The sequence below is a fragment of the Globicephala melas genome, chromosome 15 (genome assembly GCF_963455315.2).
Source record: "Globicephala melas chromosome 15, mGloMel1.2, whole genome shotgun sequence".
In the NCBI taxonomy this organism is placed as follows: domain Eukaryota; kingdom Metazoa; phylum Chordata; class Mammalia; order Artiodactyla; family Delphinidae; genus Globicephala; species Globicephala melas.
The window spans coordinates 6,300,602-6,325,315 of record NC_083328.1 but is presented as its reverse complement, the minus strand read 5'-3'; the positions used below and the strand labels follow the sequence as shown (position 1 = coordinate 6,325,315).

At 39.4% G+C, this 24,714-nt stretch overlaps 1 protein-coding gene across 2 annotated transcripts in view; it reads right to left on the bottom strand.

Moving 5' to 3' along the window:
• LOC115850558 (cytochrome P450 3A28-like) overlaps positions 1 to 23,480 on the bottom strand; it is a 42,943-nt gene extending 19,463 nt beyond the window's left edge. For both annotated transcript variants that reach the window (XM_060284820.1, XM_060284821.1), the window contains exons 1-8: positions 23,342 to 23,480; positions 20,816 to 20,909; positions 18,692 to 18,744; positions 16,195 to 16,294; positions 10,022 to 10,135; positions 9,672 to 9,760; positions 8,193 to 8,341; positions 2,205 to 2,332 (exon numbers count right to left, since the gene is read on the bottom strand). In XM_060284820.1, the coding sequence (XP_060140803.1) occupies positions 2,205 to 2,332; positions 8,193 to 8,341; positions 9,672 to 9,760; positions 10,022 to 10,135; positions 16,195 to 16,294; positions 18,692 to 18,744; positions 20,816 to 20,909; positions 23,342 to 23,412 (798 nt within the window). In that variant the 5' untranslated portion in view covers positions 23,413 to 23,480. The remainder of the gene's footprint in view (positions 1 to 2,204; positions 2,333 to 8,192; positions 8,342 to 9,671; positions 9,761 to 10,021; positions 10,136 to 16,194; positions 16,295 to 18,691; positions 18,745 to 20,815; positions 20,910 to 23,341) is intronic.
• Positions 23,481 to 24,714: the final 1,234 nt, after the last annotated feature.

The following is a 24,714-nucleotide window of genomic DNA, read 5'->3' as shown; positions in this document are numbered from 1 at the left end:
TAACTGTTAGCAGTTGCCTTATGTGTTGAGGTGCTCCTATGTTGGGTGCATATATATTTATAATTGTTATATCTTCTTCTTGGATTGATCCCTTGATCATTATGTAGTGTCTTTCCTTGTCTCTTGTAACATTCTTTATTTTAAAGTCTATTTTATCTGATATGAGTATTGCTACTCCAGCTTTCTTTTGATTTCCATTTGCATGGAATATCTTTTTCCATCCCCTCACTTTCAGTCTGTATGTGTCCCTAGGTCTGAAGTGGGTCTCTTGTAGACAGCATGTATATGGGTCTTGTTTTTGTATCCATTCACTGAGCCTGTGTCTTTTGGTTGGAGCATTTAATCCATTCACGTTTAAGGTAAATTATCAATATGTATGTTCCTATTATCATTTTCTTAATTGTTATGGGTTTGTTTTTGTAGGTCCTTTTCTTCTCTTGTGTTTCCCACTTAGAGAAGTTCCTGTAGCATTTGTTGTAGAGCTGGTTTGGTGGTGCTGAATTTTCTTAGCTTTTGCTTGTCTGTAAAGTTTTTGATTTCTCCATCGAATCTGAATGAGATCTTTGCTGGGTAGAGTAATCTTGGTTGTAGGTTCTTCCCCTTCATCACTTTAAATATATCATGCCACTCCCTTCTGGCTTATAGAGTTTTTGCTGAGAAATCAGCTGTTAACCTTATGCAATTAACCTTATGCAGTATGTTATTTGTCATTTTTCCCTTGTTGCTTTCAATAATTTTTCTTTGTCTTTAATTTTTGTCAACTTGATTACTATGTGTCTCAGCATGTTTCTCCTTGGGTTATCCTGTATGGGACTCTCTGCATTTCCTGGACTTGGGGGCTAATTCCTTTCCCATGTTAGGGAAGTTTTTCAACTTATAATCTCTTCAAATATTTTCTCAGGTCATTTCTCTCTCTCTTCTCCTTCTGGGACCCCTATAATGTGAATGTTGTCCCAGAGGTGTCTTAGGTTGTCTTCATTTCTTTTCATACTTTTTTCTTTATTCTGTTCCGTGGCAGTGAATTCCACCATTCTGTCTTCCAGACCACTTATCTGTTCTTCTGCCTCAATTATTCTGCTATTGATTCCTTCTAGTGTAGTTTTCATTTCAGTTATTGTATTGTTCATCTCTGTTTGTTTGTTCTTTAATTCTTCTAGGTGTTTGTTCTTTAATTCTTCTAGGTTTTTTTTTAAACATTTCTTGCATCTTCTTGATCTTTGCCTCCATTCTTTTTCTGAGGTCCTGGATCATCTTCACTATCATTATTCTGAATTCTTTTTCTGGAAGGTTGCCTATCTCCACTTCATTTAGTTGTTTTTCTGGGGTTTTATCTTGTTCCTTCATCTGGTACACAGCCCTCTGCCTTTTCATCTTGTCTATCTCTTTGTGAATGTAGTTTTTGTTCCACAGGCTGCAGGATTGTAGTTCTTCTTGCTTCTGCTGTCTGCCCTCTGGTGGATGAGGCTGTCTAAGAGGCTTGTCTCCAACTTTAATTCTTAATGAATGACCACATAAATCAATCCCCTGATATTTGCAGAGTTCATCGGCAGCTTTCGTAGAAGCATCTTCAAGCCCTTCACCCTTCCAGAATGCTACACATTCTTCAGTGACATCCTGAGTACCCAGCCCTGTCCCCTGACCTGCAGACATACTTGTGCTGGCCTCCAGCCCTCATGAAGGCAGAGCTGGGTTAACCCACTTGTGGCTTCATTGGCCAGAGAAGACTCCTGCCCACTCCAACTATGAGTAAGCTCAACTTTTAAAATGACTACACTGCATCAAGTGGCTGACAGGGCCTTCCATTGGACAACGTGTGAAATAGGAAGCTTGGAACTGAAGTGATTCTTTGCCAAGCTAATATTTGGTGAAATACCAGTGAAATCATTTTTAATCAGTAACTTTTATCCCTTAACCATTTATTGAAGAAAAGTGGTAAACTCCTTATCTCAATAATATTTATGCAGTGACATACTAATTGGCATGCCTATTATTATATTTAAATATTGCTCTCTGGCTCATACTCTTATTTCCTTCCCCAACTTCCTCCTTATTCATTCCCCCCAAATTTTAGAGCCCTCCTATTCTAAACTCTATAGTTTTCTATCTACCTTTAAAAAATGTAGAGATATGCATAAGAAATATGTGTACAGCTCAATAAATTATCAAAAAGTGAGCCCCCTCATGTAACCACCACCAGACTTTACCGTTTGTTTATCTTTGAGGCGACTCTCTTTCATCCTTTTTACAGACTTCGCTAAAAAATTCACAGAACTTTTTGGAAACAGAGTAATATTTAATACTTCAAAGACTGGGGTGAGGAATGGAAATAATACTGTAGAGAAAAAGATAAAAGGAAGCACAGTGAAAATGCAAAGTTTACTTGGCGCAATCATAATTTGCTCTACCAATCAAAAAAGTAAAACCACCAGGATACTCAATCATGACCCATTGCCTCTATGACCTTTGCTCAGACTTCGAAGCCAATGACTGAGCAAGGCCAAGTCCACATACAGGGGCTATCACTGCAGCAGTGAGATCAGTGGCCTCTTCTGCATCTTTGGATTGACTAAAGGAACTGGATTACATTCTGGGACTTCATGGCCTTTAATTCTTGGACTAGCATCTCTTTGGATAAACCAGACTGTAATCTGTTGCTTCAATTAATTGTGCAGTTTAAAAAATAATAATCATGATAGAAATAATATGGTGCGTGTCTTTCCACCACAATGGAATGTAATTAGAAATCAATAACAGAAAGAAAACTGGGAAACACACAAATATGTGGAAATTAAATAACACACACTTAAATACCCAATAGGTTGTAGAAGATATCAAAAGGCAATCAGAAATTACTTTTAGATGAATAAAAATGAAGATATAATATACCAAAACTGATGGGATGGAACAAAAGTGGTGTTCAGAGAGATATTTATGGCTATATGTTTAGATATTAAAAGAACAGAGCTTTCAAATCAAGAAGCTAAATTTCCACCTTAATACACTGAAAAGAGAAGAGCAAACAAAACATAAAGTGAGCAGAAGGTAGAAAATAGTAAAGATAAGTGAAGAAACTATAATGAACAGGAGAATAAAAAATGGAGAAAATCAGTGAAAACAAAAGCTGATGTTTTGAAAAGGTTTTTTAGATAGATTGGCCAAGAAAATAAGAGAAAACTCTCAAATTTTTAGCATCAGAAATTGCTACTGACATTTTAAAAATGAAAATGACTATAAAGAAATCTACATATACTCAATAACTTGTAATAACCTATAGGAAAAGAATCTGAAAAAGAATACATATACAGGGACTTCCCTGGTGGCACAGTGGTTAAGAAACTGCCTACCAATGCAGGGGACACGGGTTTGATGTGTCCCGTGGGTCTGGGAAGATCCCACATGCCTCAGAGCAACTAAGCCCCTGTGCCACAACTACTGAGTCTGTGCTCTAGAGCCCGCGAGCCACAACTACTGAAGCCCGTGCGCCTAGAGCCCGTGCTCCGCAACAAAAGAAACCACCACAGTGAGAAGCCTGCACACCACAGTGAAGAGTAGCCCCCACTCGCCGCAGCTAGAGAAAGCCCACGCGTGGCAATGAAGACCCATCGCAGCCAAAAATTAATTAATTAATTAATTATTTTTTTAAAAAGAATACATATACGTGTGTGTGTCTGCATAGCTGAATCACTTTGCTGTACACTTGAAACTAACACAACATTGTAAATTAACTTTATTTCAATACAAAAAAGTAATCTATGAACAATAGTATGGCAATAAATTAGAAAACTTAGATAACATGGATGGATTCTTAGAAAGACACAAACTATAGAAACTGACTTAAAGAGAAATAGACAATCTGATATACCTATAAGAAGTACAAAGTTTTAGTTAGTAATCAAGAAACCACCCACAGTTTGGCAAAGAAAAGCTCGTGTCTAGATGGTTTCAATGGTGAATACTACCAAATATTTAAAGAATTAACACCATTTTTTTAACAAACCCTTCCAAAAATTGGAAGATGTTGGAACACTTCCAAATTGTATGAATCTGTACTAAAACCAGGCAAATCGGATAAGATGGTTCTTTGGGACACCAGTCCACCATCTTCCTGGTCTACTGGCTTTCCTAATAAAGTCACTCTACCTTGCTTCAATCAGTCAATCAATCAATCAATCAATCAAACCAGCACAAGTAAAGAAAGCTACAGACCAACATACCTTATACCATGGGTGCACAAATCCTCAACAGAATACTAGCAAACTGAATCTAGCAACATATAAAAAGTGATACACACCATAACCAAGTTGGGTTTATCCCAGGAATACAAAGTGTTATAATAAACCATGTCAAAGGAATAAAAAACAATGACCACATGATCATCTAATAGATGCATAAAAAGCATGTGACAAAACCCAACACTCTCTTGTGATAAAAATACTCAACAAACAGGAACAGAAGGGAATTTCCTCAACTTTAGAAAAGGCATCTATGAAAAACTAAGCTAACACTATACTTAATAATGAAAGACTGCATGCTTCCCCTAAGCTTAAACTTTCCCTAAGTTTAAGAACAAGACTAGGAAAATCATAAAGACAGAAAGTAGGCTAGTGTTTACCAGGGGCTGGGGGCAAGGAATAACAGGGAGTTATTGTTTAATGGGTATAGAGCTTCAGTTTCACAAGATGAAAACAGTTATGGGGATGGACAGAGGTGATTTTTATACAACGATGTGAACGTATTTGATACCGCTGAATTGCACACTTAAAAAATGGTTAAGATGGAAAAAAAATGTTTATCATGAAATATATCAAATACAAAGTGTAAATAAAATACATATGTATAATTTAAAGAAGAAAAAAAAAGAACAAGACTAGGAAGCCTCTCTCATCACTTCCACTCCACACTGTACTAGAGGTTCTAGCCAGGGTAATTAGGCAACAAAAGGAAATAAAATGCATCCGTATAGAAAATGAAGTAAAACTCCTCCACCATCAGATAACATGACCTTGTATATAAAAAATCCTAAATAATCCACTAACATCCTATTAGAACTAATACACAATTTCAACAGGGTTTCAGGAAACAAGGTCAATATACAAAATCAATTCTATTTCTATACACTGTAATAAATAACCCAAAAGTGAAATTAAGAAAATAACTCTATTTATAATAACATAAAAAAAGAATATTTAGGGCTTCCCTGGTGGCCCAGTGGTTGAGAGTCCGCCTGCCGATGCAGGGGACACGGGTTCGTGCCCCGGTCCAGGAAGATCCCACATGCCGCGGAGCGGCTGGGCCCGTGAGCCATGGCCGCTGAGCCTGCGCGTCCGGAGCCTGTGCTCCGCAACGGGAGAGGCCACAACAGTGAGAAGCCCGCGTACCGCAAAAAAAATAAATAATAATAATATTTAGGAATAAGTCAACAAAAGAAGTGCAAAACATCTACCCTGAAAACTGCAATACTGTTGAAATAAAGAAAATCTAAGTAAATGAAAAACATCCCATGTACATGTATAAGAATACTAAACATTGTCAAGACAGCAACTCTACAGATTTAACTCATTCCCTATCAGAATTCTGGCTGGCTTCTTTGTAGAAACTGAAAAGCTGAATTTAAAATTCATATGCAATTGCCAGGGGCACAGAAGAGCCAAAACAATCTCGAAAAAAATAAAATAAATAAAGTTGTAGGACTCGTACTGCTGATTTCAAAACTTATCATAAATCTATAATAATCAAGGCAATGTCATACTGGCATAAGAATGGACATATAGATAAACAGAATAAAATTTAGACTCTGGAAATAAATCCACTTGTCTATGGTAAACTGCATGTTGAGAAGGGTTACAAGACCATTCAATGGAGACAAAATAGTCTTTAATAAAAGGTTCTGGGATAAGTGGATAGCTACATGCAAAAGAATGAAATAGACCCTTACCTTACACCATATACAAAAATAAACTCAAAATAAATCAAAGACCTAAACATATAAGCTAAAACCGTACAACTCTTAGAAGAAAACCAGTGAATGGGTAGATCTTCATGACCTCAGATTTGGCAATGGATTCTTAGACATGACACCAAAAGCACAGGGAAAAAAAGGAAAATAAAGAATTTGTGCATGATGAAAATAAAAAATTTTTCACTTTAAAGCAAACTAGCAAGAAAGTGAAGAGACACCTACAGAAAGGAAAAAAAACTTTCCAAATCATGTCTGATAAGGGACTCTTATCTAGAATATATAAAGAACACTTACAACTCAACAATAGAAGTATTGAATATAATCCAACTATAAATGGGCAAAATATTTGAATAGACATTTATCTAAAAAAGATTGTGGGGTAACAGTTTGGCAGTTACTTATAAGTTAAACACAGTTACTATATAACTCAGCAATTTCACCTCTGACTACATACCCAAAGAATTGAAAACAGGTATTTAAACGAAAACTTGTACATGAATGGGCATAGCAGCACTGTTCGTAATAGCGGAAAGCTGGAAATGACCCAAGTGTCTGTCAACCGATGAATGGATAAACAAAATGCAGAATGTCCATATAATGGGATATTATTTGGCCATACAAAGAAATGAAGTACTGATATATGCTACAATTTAGATTACCCTTGAAAACATCATGATAAGTGAAAGAAGCCAGCCACAAAAGCCCACATATATGATTCCATCTATACGAAGTGTCCAGAATAAGCAAATCTATAGAGGTAGGAAGTACATTAGTGGTTGCTTAGGGCTAAGAGGAGTGAGAGGTTATAGTTAGGTACAGGGCTTGTGAGTTGACAAAAATGTACAACAATTGACTGTAGTGATGGTTGCACATATCTTTGTACTAAAACCCTTTTTTTTCCAACCTTACTGAGTTATAGTTGAGATACAGTACTGTATTAGTTTGGGTACAGCATAATGACTTAACATACGTATATTGTGAAATTAACCCCATAAGTTTAGTTAACATTCCTCACCTCATATAGTTACAAAAAAAATCTTCCCTTGTGATGAGAACTTTTACGATCTACTTTCTTAGTAATGTACAAATATATCATACAGCAGTGTTAACTATACTCACATTGTACATTACACTTTCAGTACTTTTTATGTTACAACTGAATATTTACACCTTTTGATCACTTTTATCCAATTCTCTCACCACTCAACCCACACCTCTGGTAACCAAAAATCTGATCTTTTTTTTCTATGAGTTTGGTTTTCTTCTTCTTCTTCTTTTTTTTCCTTAGTTTAGTTTTTTTTTTATTCTACATATAAGTATTTGCCTTTCTCTGTTTGACTTATTTCACTTAACGTAATACCCTCTAGGTCCTTCCATTTTGTTGCAAATGGCAGGATTTTCTTCCTCTTCTGGGTGAATAATATTCAATTGTGTATGTGTGTGTGTGTATATGTATATGTGTATGTATGTATATATATATATATATATATATATATATATATATATGGAGACTCAAGTCCTAGAAGAACCTGGCTTTCTCATATATATATATATATATATATATGTATATATGTATATATACATATATATACACACATACATATGTGTGTGTATATGTACACACACGCACATACAATATCCAGTTGTGTATACTGAATGTTGTATACATTTTGCCTGTCCATTTCATCTGTTGATGGATAGGTAGGATGTAAAAACCAATGAATTATACATTTTACAGTGGTGCATTATATGGCATGTGAATTGTATCTCAATAAAGCTATTATTTAAAAAAGAAAGATAGAGCTTCCCTGGTGGCACAGTGGTTAAGAATGCACCTGCCAATGCAGGGGACATGAGTTCGAGCCCTGGTCCAGGAAGATCCCACATGCTGCAGAGCAACTAAGCCCGTGTGCCACAACTACTGAGTCCACGAGCCACAACTACTGAGCCCATGTGCTACAACTACTGAAGCCCACACGCCTAGAGCCCGTGCTCCACAACAAGAGAAGCCACCACAATGAGAAGCCAGCACACCACAACAAAGAGTAGCCCCCGCTTGCCACAACTAGAGAAAGCCTGTGTGCAGCAATGAAGACCCAATTCAGCCAAAAATAAATAAATAGTTAAAAAAAAAAAGAAAGATAAAGGAAGAAAGGTGGAGAGGGAGGAAAGGAGGGAGAGAAGGAGGGATGGAAGAAGGAATAAAGAAAAAGGAATAAAGTAGTCCACATACTTATTAAGAGAATTAATGGAGAGAGGAGATTAAATTTTAAGATATTCTTGCTATATTCCACAAAGGGATCTTGTGGGTTGTTGAGGGAATCAATGTTCACTCCAAATGCTGTGCCGGTAATCACATCCATGCTGTAGGCCCCAAAGAAGCTGCGTAGAGAAAGATAGGAACAACTAAAATCAACACCTCTTTACTCTCCTTACCCAACACATATAACAAGAAGTGCATGTGAAATCAGATGCCCAGACAAGGCAGGTAGAGAGCCACACTCTTTCAGAACCACCTGTTGGTCTATGGAAGAGTCGATGCTACTATCACTCACACATGAGGTGTGTCTGAGGTGCCAGTGATGCAGCTGGCCCTGTGCCAGGAGGGCTGGGGACACTAAGGCAAGTTAGACGTCCCCCCACAAACTCAAGGAGCTCAGTCATAGAGGGATAGATACCCATAATCAGACAAAGTACAGTAGTGTGTTTTGACTACAGGCAATAATAGGTGTATAAGGACTGTGTCTGAGCATAACCAAGTGTATAAATTTAACACATCCTGGGGGAGTCAAGAAAGGGGACGCTGATCTGGGTCTTGCCTCACCATAGAGTGTGCACTCAGAGCTGATTCCTCTTCAGTGAATTACAGAACAGCAGCACCCTGTTCTGAGTTTCCAGGAACATCATCCCTCACTGTCTTACACCCCTGCTAAGGATCCTGAAAGACCCACACTTCCTCAACTCCAGTGGTCTGTGGTTGACCTGAGGGCAGACTCATTTCTGTGAAGTGTAAGAACTAAAAATATTTCTAGTTAAAAAAATAATAAATTACTCCAAATTTGACTTAGGGAATCCCATAGCTAAGTGATCTTATGTACTCAGTTTTCCCGGGACATTCTCAGTTTATACCTGTTGTTACAGCAGAATTAAAAACAAAAAAATCTCAGTTTAGACAACAAATGCTATGATCACTCTACCCATAGCCTGTACAGGGCCTTCTCCCTTTTGAGGCTGAAGGAAGAACAAATGGTGGTTAAGAATTAATATTTAGCATTTTCCTCAGGAAAACTGTGAAGAGATTTAATTTGTTTCAAGTTCCATACCGTAACATTCCTGCCCAGTGCACTGCCTGCCAATATGTACGAAGAGCCTTCCCCACCTCCGCTCCACACCCTCTACACTCAATACTGTGCACAACAATGTTTCTCCTTTCTAAACTATGTGTTTTTGTCTTCCAGAATATCCGAAGTGACAGTTAAGCAGATAAGTTCATCCTGGCTCATGTACACAGGAGAAGACCCTTTCTCTCCCAGCTGCCCTGCTTTCTTTGGCGAGCCACCACTCATTCTGGGGTGGCCCACTGGAGTGGTACCACCACACACTTACTTCTGTCTGGTCACTACAGTAACTCAGCAGTGGGAATCTGGCTCCATGGCAGGCATCTGGAGGGTCTCAATGGAGCTCAGGTACCAGCAGCTTCACCCCTACTTACTTTTTCATGCTGATTGGCTTGCCTTTCTCTGCTTCCTTCTTCAGGTTCCTCACCAACATGTCTCCAATCTGGCTAATGATGGGGAACATCTAGATACAAAGTACAACATCACCTGAAGTTAAATGCAGACTCAAGTCCTAGAAGTACCTGGCTTTCCCAAGCATGGAGCAGTAAGTGGCATTTTATAAGGAATCTTAAAATGTCTCTTTTAGGATGTAAAGATAAAAGACCATCATTAGAAAACTCAAAATCAGCAGACTTCTCTTTGGAAAGGGACTATGATCTTATTTTCTACCTGTCCCTAGAGTCATTCCTTAAGTTTCTAGTTGAAAGTCTTCTTCTTTTCTTACCTCCTTGAGCTTTCCGCTGGTGAAGGCTGGAGACATCAACGATCGCAATCTCTTCCATTGTTCATCCTCAGACAGAGAGATGGCATTTTTCATCATTCCCGTTGGACCAAAAGACTAGAGTCAAAAGCAAAACACAGAGTCTTATTGGTACTGTCCCAAGGTGATTGACCAGATCTGGGAGCCTATTCTTGAAGCTCCAAAGAAATAGCTATCTGGAGAGGGCAGAAAGCAGAAGCAAGAAGAACTACAATCCTGCAGCCTGTGGAAAAAAAACTACATTCACAGAAAGATAGACAAGATGAAAAGGCAGAGGGCTATGTACCAGATGAAGGAACAAGATAAAACCCCAGAAAAACAACTAAAAGAAGTGGAGATAGGCAACCTTCCAGAAAAAGAATTCAGAATAATGATAGTGAAGATGATCCAGGACCTCGGGAAAAAAATGGAGGTAAAGATCGAGAAGATGCAAGAAATGTTTAACAAAGACCTAGAAGAATTAAAGAACAAACAAACAGAGATGAACAATAAAATAACTGAAATGAAAACTACACTAGAAGGAATCAATAGCAGAATAACTGAGGCAGAAGAACAGATAAGTGGTCTGGAAGGCAGAATGGTGGAATTCACTGCTGCGGAACAGAATAAAGAAAAAAGAATGAAAAGAAATGAAGACAGCCTAAGAGACCTCTGGGACAACATTAAACACAACAACATTCGCATTATAGGGGTCCCAGAAGGAGAAGAGAGAGAGAAAGGGCCTAAGAAACTATTTAAAGAGATTATAAGTCAAAAACTTCCCTAATATGGGAAAGGAAACAGCCACCCAAGTCCAGGAAATGCAGAGAGTCTCATACAGGATAAACCCAAGGAGAAACATGCTGAGACACATAGTAATCAAATTGGCAAAAATTAAAGACAAAGAAAAATTATTGAAAGCAGCAAGGGAAAAATGACAAATAACATACAAGGGAACTCCCATAAGGTTAACAGCTGATTTCTCAGCAGAAACTCTATAAGCCAGAAGGGAGTGGCATGATATACTTAGTGATGAAAGGGAAGAACCTACAACCAAGATTACTCTACCCAGCAAAGATCTCATTCAGATTCAATGGAGAAATCAAAAGCTTTACAGACAAGCAAAAGCTAAGAAAATTCAGCACCACCAAACCAGCTCTGCAACAGATGCTACAGGAACTTCTCTAAGTGGGAAACACAAGAGAAGAAAAGGACCTACAAAAACAAACCCATAACAATTAAGAAAATGCTCATAGGAACATACATATCAATAATTACCTTAAACATGAATGGATTAAATGCTCCAACCAAAAGACACAGGCTTGCTGAATGGATACACAAACAAGACCCATATATATGCTGTCTACAAGAGACCCTTCAGACCTAGGGACACATACAGACTGAAAGTGAGGGGTGGAAAAAGATATTCCATGCAAATGGAAATCAAAAGAAAGCTGGAGTAGCAATACTCATATCAGATAAAATAGACTTTAAAATAAAGAATGTTACAAGAGACAAGGAAAGACACTACATAATGATCAAGGGATCAATCCAAGAAGAAGATATAACAATTATAAATATATATGCACCCAACATAGGAGCACCTCAATACATAAGGCAACTGCTAAGAGCTATAAAAGAGGAAATCGACAGTAACACAATAACAGTGGGGGACTTTAACACCTCACTTACACCAATGGACAGATCATCCAAACAGAAAATTAATAAGGAAACACAAGATTTAAATAACACAACAGACCCGATAGATTTAATTGATATTTACAGGACATTCCATCCAAAAACAGCAGATTACACTTTCTTCACAAGTGTGCATGGAACATTCCCTAGGATAGATCACATCTTGGGTCAGAAATCAAGCCTCAGTAAATTTAAGAAAATTGAAATCATATCAAGTACCTTTTCTGACCACAGCGCTATGAGATTAGAAATCAATCACAGGGAAAAAACCGTAAAAATCCCAAACACATGGAGGCTAAACAATACATTACTAAATAACCAAGAGATCACTGAAGAAATCAAAGAGGAAATCAGAAAATACCAGAGATAAATGACAATGAAAATACGATGATCCAAAACCTATGGGATGCAGCAAAAGCAGCTCTAAGAGCAAAGTTTATAGCCATACAAGCCTACCTCAAGAAAGAAGAAAAATCTCAAATAAACAATCTAATCTTACACCTAAAGGAACTAGAGAAAGAAGAACAAATAAAACCCAACGTTAGCAAAAGGAAAGAAATCATAAAGATCAGAGCAGAAATAAATGAAATAGAAACAAAGAAAACAATAGCAAAGATCAATAAAACTAAAAGCTGGTTCTTTGAGAAGATAAACAAAATTGATAAAGCATTAGCCAGACTCATCAAGAAAAAGAGGGAGAGGACTCAAATCAATAAAATTAGAAATGAAAAAGGAGAAGTTACAACAGACACCACAGAAATACAAAGCATCCTAAGAGATTACTACAAGCAACTCTGTGCCAATAAAATGGACAACCTGGAAGAAATGGACAAATTCTTAGAAAGGTATAACCTTCCAAGACTGAACCAGGAAGAAATAGAAAATATGAACAGACCAATCACAAGTAATGAAATTGAAACTGTGATTAAAAATCTTCTAACAGGGCTTCCCTGGTGGCGCAGTGGTTGAGAGTCTGCCTGCCGATGCAGGGGACACGGGTTCGTGGCCCGGTCTGGGAGGATCCCACATGCCGCGGAGCGGCTGGGCCCGTGAGCCATGGCCTCTGAGCCTGCGTGTCTGGAGCCTGCGCTCCGCAACAGGAGAGGCCACAACAGTGAGAGGCCCACGTACCACAAAAAAACAAACAAACAAACAAAAAAACCTTCCAACAAACAAAAGTCCAGGACCAGATGGTTTCTTAGGTGAATTCTATCAAACATTTAGAGAAGAGCTAACACCCATCCTTCTCAAACTCTTACAAAAAATTGCAGAGGAAGGAATGCTCCCAAACTCATTCTATGAGTCCACCATCACCCGCATACCAAAACCAAACAAAGATACTACAAAAAAAGAAAATTACAGACCAATATCACTGATGAATATCGATGCAAAAATCCTCCACAAAATACTAGCAAACAGAATCCAACAACATAGTAAAAGGATCATACACCATGATCAAGTGGGGTTTATTCAAGGGATGCAAGGATTCTTCAGTATATGCAAATCAATCAATGTGATACACCATATTAACAAATTGAAGGATAAAAACCATATGATCATCTCAATAGATGCAGAAAAAGCTTTTGACAAAATTCAATACCGATTTATGATAAAAACTCTCCAGAAAGTTGGCATAGAGGGAACCTACCTCAACATAACAAAGGCCATATATGACAAACCCACAGCAAACATCATTCTCAATGGTGAAAAACTGAAAGCATTTCCTCTAAGATCAGGAACAAGACAAGGATGTCCACTCTCACCACTATTATTCAACATAGTTTTGGAAGTCCTAGCCACGGCAATCAGAGAAGAAAAAGATATAAGAGGAATACAAATTGGAAAAGAAGAAGTAAAACTGTCACTATTTGCAGATGACATGATACTATACATAGATGACATGATACTATACCAAAGATGCCACCAGAAAACTACTAGAGCTAATCAATGAATTTGGTAAAGTTGCAGGATACAAAATTAATGCACAGAAATCTCCTGCATTCCTATACACTAATGATGAAAAATCTGAAAGAGAAATTAAGGAAACACTCCCATTTACCATTGCTACAAAAAGAATAAAATACCTAGGAATAAACCCACCTAGGGAGACAAAAGACCTGTATGTAGAAAACTGTAAGACACTGATGAAAGATATTAAAGATGATACCAACAGATGGAGAGATATACCATGTTCTTGGATTGGAAGAATCAATATTGTGAAAATGACTATACTACCCAAAGCAATCTATTCAATGCAATCCCTATCAAATTATCAATGGCATTTTTAATGGAACTAGAACAAAATAATCTTAATTTGTATGGAGACACAAAAGACCCCGAATAGCCAAAAGAGTCTTGAGGGGAAAAAAACGGAGCTGGAAGAATCAGACTCCCTGACTTCAGACTATACTACAAAAGCTACAGTAATCAAGACAATATGGTACTGGCACAAAAACAGAAACATAGACCAATGGAACAAGATAGAAAGCCCAGAGATAAACCCATGCACCTATGGTCAACTAACCTATGACAAAGGAGGCAAGGATATACAATGGAGGAAAGACAGTCTCTTCAATAAGTGGTGCTGGGAAAACTGGACAGCTACATGCAAAAGAATGAAATCAGAACACTCCCGAACACCATACACAAAAATAAACTCAAAATGGATTAAAGATCTAAATGTAAGGCCAGACACCATCAAACTCTTAGAGGAAAACATGGGCAGAACACTCTATGACATCAATCACAGCAAGATCCTTTTTGACCCACTTCCTAGAGAAATGGAAATAAAAACAAAAATAAACAAATGGGACCTAATGAAACTTCAAAGCTTTTGCACAGCAAAGGAAACCATAAACAAGATGAAAAGACAACCCTCAGAATGGGAGAAAATATTTGCCAATGAAGCAACTGACAAAGGATTAATCTCCAAAATTTACAAGCAGCTCATGCAGCTCAACATTAAAAAAACAAACAACCCAATCCAAAAATGGGCAGAAGACCTAAATAGACATTTCTCCAAAGAAGATATACAGATTACCAACAAACACATGAAAGAATGCTCAACATCGTTAATCATTAGAGAAATGCAAATCAAAACTACAATGAGATATCATCTCACACCAGTCAGAATGGCCATCATCAAAAAATCTACAAACAATAAATGCTGGAGAGGGTATGGAAAAAAGGGAACTTTCTTGCAGTGTTGGTGGGAATGTAAATTGATACAGCCACTATGGAGAACAGTATGGAGGTTCCTTAAAAAACTAAAAATAGAACTCCCATACAACCCAGCAATCCCACTAATGGGCATATACCCTGAGAAAACCATAATTCAAAAAGAGTCATGTATCAAAATGTTCATTGCAGCTCTTTTTACAATAGCCAGGACATGGAAGCAACCGAACCGTCCATCAACAGATGAATGGATAAAGAAGATGTGGCACATATATACAATGGAATATTACTCAGCCATAAAAAGGAACAAAACTGAGTTATTTGTAGTGAGGTGGATGGACCTAGAGACTGTCATACAGAGTGAATAAGTCAGAAAGAGAAAAACAAATACTGTATGCTAACACATATATATGGAATCTAAAAAAAAAAAATGTTCATGAAGAACCTAGGGGCAAGATGGGAATAAAGATGCAGACTTACTACAGAATGGACTTGAGGATACAGGGAGGGGCAAGGGTAAGCTGGGACAAAGTGAGAGAGTGGCATGGACATATATACACTACCAAACGTAAAATAGATAGCTAGTGGGAAGCAGCCACATAGCACAGGGAGATCAGCTCGGTGCTTTGTGAGCACATAGAGGGGTGGGATAGGAAGAGTGGGAGGGAGGGAGATGTAAGAGGGAAGAGATATGGGGACATATGTATATGTATAACTGATTCACTTTGTTATAAAGCAGAAACTAACACACCATTGTAAAGCAATTATACTCCAATAAAGATGTTAAAAAGAAACAGTAAGTGATTTCATGAAGTGTTTTAGTATGGATAAAATAATAAACTATAAAAATACAAAAAGAATTGCTCTACTAAGACCCTGATAAGAGGAAAAGACAAGCTACTCACTGTGACTATAAAAGAATGGTTAGAGGGAGATTGATGGGGAAGTAATATTTCTATACATTGATTGTGGTGGTAGTTACACAAATCTACATCTATGATAAATTTTCATAGAGTAACACACACACACTCACAGCAAATGAATGCACATAAAACTGATAAAATCTGAATAAGCTATGTGGATAGTATCAATGTCAATTTCCTACTTTGATACTGTACTATAATTATGCAAGATATTAACCTTTTGGGGAAACAGGATGAAGGGTTTCCTTCACAGCACCTTCCTGTATTTTTCTCTTTTGACAATATCCTGTGAATTTATAATTATTACAGAATAAATATTTAATAAATAAATAATATTTAAACTTAGAAATGGATGCTTACCCTCCGGTTTGTGAAGACAGAATAACATTCTTTCACTAGCACTGTTTTGATTATGTCTGGATCTGTGACAACCAACAGAGGCTGTTGACCTTCATAACACCTGTGTAGGGAAAAGAGATGTGATTAAATTTAATGATCTGGTTTCTGCAGCTGGACTCACAGCTTAAGTCCAGATTCTCATCCTGACATTACATAATCCTTACTCCTAGAGATCATGGTTAAAAATAACATTAGAACATTTGTTAAGTCTAGGTGTTGTTTACATGGGTTATTTCCTATGCCATTCTCCATAACTTTTATAGGTTTAAAATATTTCATTATCAAAAAGGAAGTTAGCTTAGTAAATAATTGAAGGCAAGTAAATTGTCTAAGAATGAAAAAACTAATTAATTAAGGAGAGTCCACCCACTCATTTTTGAAGATATATCAAAAGCATGAAAAAGGCCTATGAAACTTATAGACACATTGATCATAAATATGTAAAATGTGTCTGCAAATGGAAGAAGATTTGGAATACTCCACAAGTGAGAGTGGGATTATGAAAGATTTTCTCTGCTCTATTTTCTAAAATTTGCTTTCTAGTTCATAATTTTTAAAAGGAAATATTATATTAACTAATAAGGAGATATCCTTGGTAGCATCAAGGTTAGAAAAATTTGAAACAAAAGGACAAAGAGAATAAAGAAATTCAGAGGAGCATGTATAATTCATTTTTTTTTTCTTCATCTATATGATTCTTTTTTAATTCATTTTTAAAATATGTTCTTTTCATTACTTATATTTATTCTTCGACATGGGTCCCAAGTGGGCCTCAGGCTCCGTGTAGGTGACAGCCATTAGCAGCAGGGCAGGCCTACGTTTGACCCACCTAACCACATAAAGTCGACTCCTCGGATGTGAGACATCCCAATTTGGCCTGATCTCCTGACTGTCAGGATGCCCGTTCATGGGAATGGGCCACTGGCATGAGGTTGACTCTAAGTTAATCACACTGTCTTCCGGCATTTTGTTTCCTCTATCAATCATTTGCGATGGCTAGAACACAATGGAAGGTTTTCTGCATGTTACCTATTATTCCTCTGACTTTACACAGGAATTTCAGATGGTTTTGTGATCACATATAAAAATGGATGAGAACCAGTGCATTATTTCCCCCCCCAAAAAAATTCTAAAACTCAGAGGGTTTAAGTGGGTGTCATGTGCATTTAGTGTTGAAGCAGTGACGGAAGGGATTGAAGAGGTACTTAATCTGCTCTTCCATCTGATTGACCATATTACTTGGATGATTCCCTTCTTCCCATCATGTTTTTTCAAAAACACCTGGGTGGAGAAGAGATCGTGGTTTGGGGTGACACTTTATATTCAGATGTCACTCCAGCCTTAGTATTTCTTGTATTACCAGTTAAAATTCAGATTTTTGGCCCTATCCCAGATCATATTGATTTGGTATGCTGATGGGTGGGGTCAAAGTTCTGTATTTATAACAAGTTCTCCCAGGTGGTTCTCATTTACACCCAAGCATGAGAACCATTTTCTAATGAGAGAACTGGGATCCACCATGAAAAAGTGACTCTATCCAGAGCTCACAAGTATTAAATGTTGGAGGGGCAGTTGGAGCTGGTCCAGTAGTGATCCACGGCTATGTGCTCTGTCCACTCAATCACATTGACTTTTGGGGCCATGGCAACTCAGCAGGGCCCTATGGTTTCCGAGGACTTGATCAGAGAAGATGAAGAGGTACAGAGAGGCAGAGCCTTCTCCTATTTCCTTTTGGCAAACAGTCACTACATTACACCTCTCCTCCTGCTCTCATCAAACCTACAAAACTCCTAAAGTCTGTGAGCCCACATGACACACTCTGGGTTAGATGTATCCCACATCTCTTCAAAGTCAGAGAAAAATAGTAGATAAAACAATAACTGAATACAATTACATTGGAAAGTCTTGGCTGAAAATTAAAAACAATAACAAAAAAACCTCCATACTTGTAGAGAATGTAAAAAGCTGAGCAGAAATTGTTTCCTATTTTCTTTACCTGTAACCCCCAGCTCTTTTTCCAAAAGGACATATTAAACGCAGAACTTAAATAAAGGATTCTTGGCTTTTAATTAAGTGAATCATGTGGAAAAGGGTCAAAAAATGCATTTATGGGCACATATTAGAATGTTCTGGAATAATGCATTTTATGCAATTAAATGCAACCTAAGGAAAGAAAAATGGAGAAGGGGGGAAGAGTGACACTGGACAGAAAGCGATGTTAGGAGTCCCTGGGCCTCAAAGTCTGGAGAAAAGTGATGACCTGCAAATCTCCAGGCCTAATTCAGACTGTAGACCTGGACACCTGGCTGACACCTGGGATCCCTGGTAGAAAGAACAAGACTCCAAAGCTTTACAATAGACTTCATCCCAAGAAGCTCTGGACTGAGATTGTCTTCCATACCACAGGGGGCGCCACATCATAACAAGTCTATCCGATGGAACTTTCCAGAATACTCACCCCCATATTTTTCCATACTTTTTAAAACATCCATTGTCAAACTCCCAAAGACCCTGCAAGAGAAACAAAATTAGATTATTAAACTAAATGTATTGAACACTACCTCTTTTGGGGACAAAAGTACCTTGAAACCCATGAAATCAGGCTTACTATTTTCCACTGGCAGGTGGAAGGAAGTTCATATTCAGAGACTTCTTAGGGGAAATGAAGGGGAAAAAGGAGATATTGGAACAGAGAATTTTAAATCACTCTTGCATTTTCTCTATTACAGATACTAAATGTTTACCTTTGCCTGTGAATACTAAGTACCTCCTTGTCTTTCGTGAGAAAACTGAAGTGAAGGGTAAGTTAGATCGGCCTGTACACACTTTCATCTCCTTGTTAAGCAGCCTTTTCATTTATCTCATGAGCCCTCTCTAGATTTCTAGAAGAATTAGGAAGTTAAAGACACCAGCGACCTTTTTAGTCCAGCAGATTTAAGTAAGTCTAAGGGGTCTGTGTTGAGTGAGAAAATAAATGAGTGAATGAATGACAAAGTAGATCACCTTCTAGTTTTCCAGCTCAACACAGAAAAGATGGGGAGTTACCACAACTACAAACAACAACACCAATTAAAACACTTGCCCTGAATTTTCCCTCTGTTGCTTAAAGGAAAACAAACTTCCTGTTACTAAGTTTCTGCTGTGATATTTGATGGTTTACCTATGAAAATGAAGGTCTCAGAAACATGGGTCTTGGAGTGCATCTACTAAGGAGTTCATCCGGGAAAGGTGGAAAATAAATTATTGCTTTTTCAGAGAGAAAACAGTTCATGAAGTTCACAGGCAGTAATGAGACAATGAAGACCTCAGTTGGGAGAATCAGGATCTGAGAAACAAGGCTTATGTCTGCAGGAAAGGAAATCTGAGCCAGAGAGCAGCCTACACACAAGGCTCTGCCCCCTGGACACATGGACGTAGCTCATGACCTTCATTTCAGGGGCCAGGCCCTGGGCAAGGCATCAGAGCTGGATTAATATCAAGGCTCAGCCAGAATTCATAGTCCATATGCCACCTCGTACATTCTACTGAGTTCAGTCCAATTTTTAATAATTTTGTCAAATCATATCCTTTCTAGTGATTTTGTATATGTGATTCTGCCTTTTTTTTTTTTTTTTTTTGCGGTACGCGGGCCTCTCACTGCTGTGGCCTCTCCCGTTGCGGAGCACAGGCTCTGGATGCGCAGGCTTAGCGGCCATGGCTCACGGGCCTAACCGCTCCGCGGCATGTGGGATCTTCCCGGACCGGGGCACGAACCCGTGTCCCCTGCAACGGCAGGCGGACTCTCAACCACTGCGCCACCAGGGAAGCCCGATTCTGCCTTTTTTTTTTTTTTAAACCCCACAACTTATTTAGTGGTTAAATACCTGAAGTAACTAGACAACCACCATCTTGTCTCCGTTACACCTACTCACTGCTCAGATGCATCCATAAGGTGCTTTCTCTGGAGGCACAGAAGTAAAGCAAAAAGCTCTTGCTCCACCCCTCGAAACACAGAAGATGTCAGGGTTATAGCAAAAATGGAGTAGAGCCACAGAAATAACTGCAGGCATTAGCAATTCTTGAGATAATTCAAGTAGGTGCAAATTACCCGACATTGAATACTCAGGCTGCGTTAGAAACTGAAGTTACCAAGCAATCCAGGAGGAAGAAAAAAATGCTACCCAGAGCTTATGCTACCAGTAGGAAAGCCTGACTGTAGTGTAGGCAGCTTAATAAGCCACGACCAGGCACCCTCTTCATGCTTTTCTCCTAATACTAAGGGGATGGTGCCTTCCTGGGAATCTTCCACGGGAATCCAGGTGGCAGAAAGAAAATCCTCTTCACAATACTCACCAGATGGAAAATCAAGTTCTGTGCTGAATCAGCTAGAGAGCTGGGCCGTCTGAGGCCGCAAAACCTGAGGCTCCTAACAGCTAAAAATAGAGGTGTGTTGTAAAATTGGCCATGTGCTGGGTGGGGTCCATGATATTTCTGGAAAGTGTGAAACCTCAGAACTTCCTCCTGAGGAGGGGCAGTTTTACTATATTATTCAGCTGAGATTTGCCACCATAAGAAGCAAAGCTGGAGCTCAAACAACACACACCTTTCGGTAGGACAGAATATTTCCAAAATAAGGCAGAGGTCTCGGCCCAGGAATCCCCAGCTTCTTAAAACGTCCATGTGAATAAGTCCCATATCTGTAAAGTGAAAGAGGAAACCAGGTCACAGGAATTGTGGAATAGTGGTGCTGGAGCTGGCCAGTCACTGACTCAGAACTGGAACAGTCAACCTAAGGAGATAGCATGTAGGCAATAAAAAATACCAGCAGCTCCAAAAGCAATCATTACATTCACTCATCATCTCCTTGCCCACCACCAATACGAGACCCATTAAAGGTAATGACGATTAGCTAAAGGCAGCTGAAGTCTTCACAGTTCCAATCTTAGAGTGAATACTTTATAAATGTTTCTAATTGGAGTGGTCCTGAGAGGTTCAGGCTGCAATTCTTCCAGGGAATTCACTCATATTTATTTGGTAACTTGACTCTTAGATGATTTGGAGATTCTTATTCTAGGTAGAAAGGGAAAATTTCTTTTTCTGTTCCAATAATGAGATTTTGCTTAACTTCGTCTGCAAAACAACAGTTATTGAGAGCCTACTGTGACATTGTTCTTACAATTTGCATGGAGATTTTTATGCTTTTCTTTCCCTCTGTATCCTGACCCCATTTTAGGATTTAATTCTTCTTAAGTCCAACTTCATAATCAAGCCTTAGAGAATAACAGTGTCCTAATTTCTGTAAAATACAAACTGTGTTCAAGGCTTCCATTGGCACCATAGAAATGTGAGCACCTTTCAGCTACACTCAAGTCTCTGTTGTCAGGCAATTTGCTTGATTTGCCCTACAGAGAAGGGTGACTGACCATATGTTCCCTCAATATAACTGTATAAGTGAACCAATGACTAGAGGATCCATTTCCAGACCGTTCTTTCTCAAATGGTATCTGGTCCTCCAACCTGTGATACTCACCTGCTAAACACAGTACCAGGCACACTCGTTTTTTTCAAGATCCTCAATCACAGATTAGTTTGTTTACTGCCTCTGTGCGCCAACTACCTCAAAAAGCCATTAAGGCTGGTGCTTCCTACAGCTGGTGTACGTGAAACTCATCTTAATGTGCTCTGTGTGGAATCCCACAAATGGGGGGTTTGAAATCTTGCAGGTCTTCTCAGTCTGGTGTTTCTGAGAATTGACAGAGCGGAGGAAAAGAGAGGTTGAGGGGAAGAGGTTGCTGGCAATGGTTTTAGTGATGAAGTTGCTAGGCCGCCAAAACTAACTCTGTGGGGGCAAATTAGAAAGGTATGGCTGAAAAGTGTGCTATGTAGAAATGCTTCAACATGCTCTGCAAGCCCTTTTAGCTAAAAGTGGGCCTTGCAAACTTCAGGTACCTCCCTGAAGACAGCAAAAGAGGCATTGTGCAACACAGAATGAATAACCATAAAATGTTGCAGAATGTTTGATTAAGACTTTTTTCTTCTTTGAAGCTTAGTTTTTAAGGTCTTACAGGTTCCAAATATTCTGTACAAATCCATCAAATCTTATGTGATAAAATAAACCCAAAAATTGCCTGAAAGAAACTGTGCTTGAAGAGGCAGCAGAGGCACTTTGGCCAAGCCCAGCTGGGTGTTTAGATCCTTCCTCCAGAAAAGTTGGTGCAGGTGTGAGCACCAACTTCCAAAATGGGAGTGACTTGGGCTATTCCAACCCCAGTTCCTTCCTTCGCCTTCACAACCAGGGCAAATCAATTTCCCTTTCTGAACTTTCAACGTGTTACATGAACTCTCAGATTTCTATGCTGATGCTAAAGCTCTCAGAGACGAGAGGAAAAGCTGAAAGAAATGAATATAATTTCAAGATTTCTGCCAAGTGTCCTCTCCTCTAAAGATTTCTCATTTGGGGGTAGATAGCTCTGCATAGTACAGGGTGGGGGAATTGAGCCTTGGAAGAGGATGCCATAGGAGGGACACAGGAAAGGGGGAAGAGCTGATATGAAGTGAAGGGCGATCAATTTCCAGCCCCTGGGTGACAAGGTGCCCTGTGTAAATGACATCTGGGGAGGGAGGGAAGGAAGCAGGAACCCCCTGAGTGACACAGGGGCCAATCCTTCTACACGGCTCTTGCAGCAGATACTGAACCCAGAAGGTGAAGATCATGAGACAAATCCCAAGTTACTTCATGCCTCCAGGATCCCCAGAGCTTGGGAAGGGGACAGCACCCCACTGCGCAGGGACCAGTTGTTTTAAATCTTCCCCTGGTGGATTCTGGTTGATTAGTCCGGGTCCATGGAAACTGGTAGTCAATCATCCCCAGGAGCAAATAACGTCACTAAACCCTCCTAGCTACAGAAGATAAAAACTTGGCGGGGTGGTGGTAGAGAGGGTGTTTGTTGGTTACTCGTTCAACAGAACTGGGTTAAGATCGATAATAACCCCTTTGGTGTTTGTAGCACCCACAGCTTAAGCAACTTTCCCTCCACTAACTGATCCTCAAAACAGTAAAGGGAAAGTGGGACCTGATGAGCACCCCAAGTCCAAGGTTACAGAGGAAATCAGAATCACAGATACTCACAGATAGAGGAGTACCAGGCTGGTAGCCAGGAGAACCCAGGTTTCCACAGAAAAGCTCAGGATCAGGTCCATGGCCACTCTCCTCGGTGATTCTCTCCTCTGAGTTTCTTCTCAGCTGCGTGTGTTACTCTTTGCCTGCCTGCTTCCTTTCACATCCAGGGATGATTCACTGAGGCTGAAATGTTTATGTCCTGGGAAGGTGGTGGAGCTGGAGCTGCAGCCAATAGAAGGGCTACCTGTGCTCCACCTGCATGAGCCCTCCCTGCCTTGATAGTTGGCATCACGGACAGTCCAGTTTGACCTCCCTTGACTTCATATTCTGTGGCCATTCAGTAACAACTCAATCAGTGTTATCAGTAATTTCAAAGGTTACAGAAACTCAAATAAAACCACTAGCCACAAATATCCTCTAAACTGCCCTTTTCTCTGTAACTGCCTGAACTCCAAAACTTGAAATCCTTCAGACATGCTAGGTCTACTAATCTTTACCATGCAGTTTCCTCTGCCTAGATATCCTGGTTTCCCCATAAGGCACCTACTCATCCTTCAAATCCCAGCTCAGAAAGCACATTGTTTTAGAGACTTCCCTAAACAATAGGAATAACCACTTCCTCTTCTGGATGACTTCTGTCGTGCCCCCCCCCCCAACACACACACACACGCGCGCACACACACACACACACACACACACACACACAATTCTATTATTGTCCTTCTATCCTCCAGAACCATTGTTGGTTTCCACACCTATTTCCCTTAAGAGATTGAGAGTTTGGGCTACAGTCTGAGTATTAGTCACCCTTATGCCCCTGGTACCTTGCAGAATGCTTTCTGCAGCATGGACATCGGAAAGGTTGGTGGTAGTGAGAACTCCGGGCCCCTGTGTGTCTGTTTCCTGTGGCTATTTGGTGACCGCATCATCTTCTGTATCGTTAATACAACAAGAGGGCCTGGCTGTGCCTTGGCCACCATCACTGCACGTTCAGGATGATCCATCAGGGTTCTGTTGACAAGAGGGCCCCCAAAGGAGAGACAAGACATGGACCATGTGGTGATGGCTGCACCAAGGGTATCCATTCAGTCTTCCTGTCCCGCCCCTCAGAGGGTCCTTCAGTGGACAGCAGTTACACAGATTCTTAACGAAAGAATGACCCCCTCTCTCTGGAAAGGCCACAAGTGCAAAATCAATGAGGGTGAAGGGAGTGAAGTGGAGAAAGCAGCCCAGTGACCAAGTGGACCTCCAACCTCCTTATCCACCAGTGATGTGGCACATACAGCAAACAAGTCTCCATAAAGAAAACATGAGGTTTTTCTATGGGGCAAAGTGGGGGGGGGGTCAGAGCAGATGCTTCCTTACCATTGACTAGATGGAAA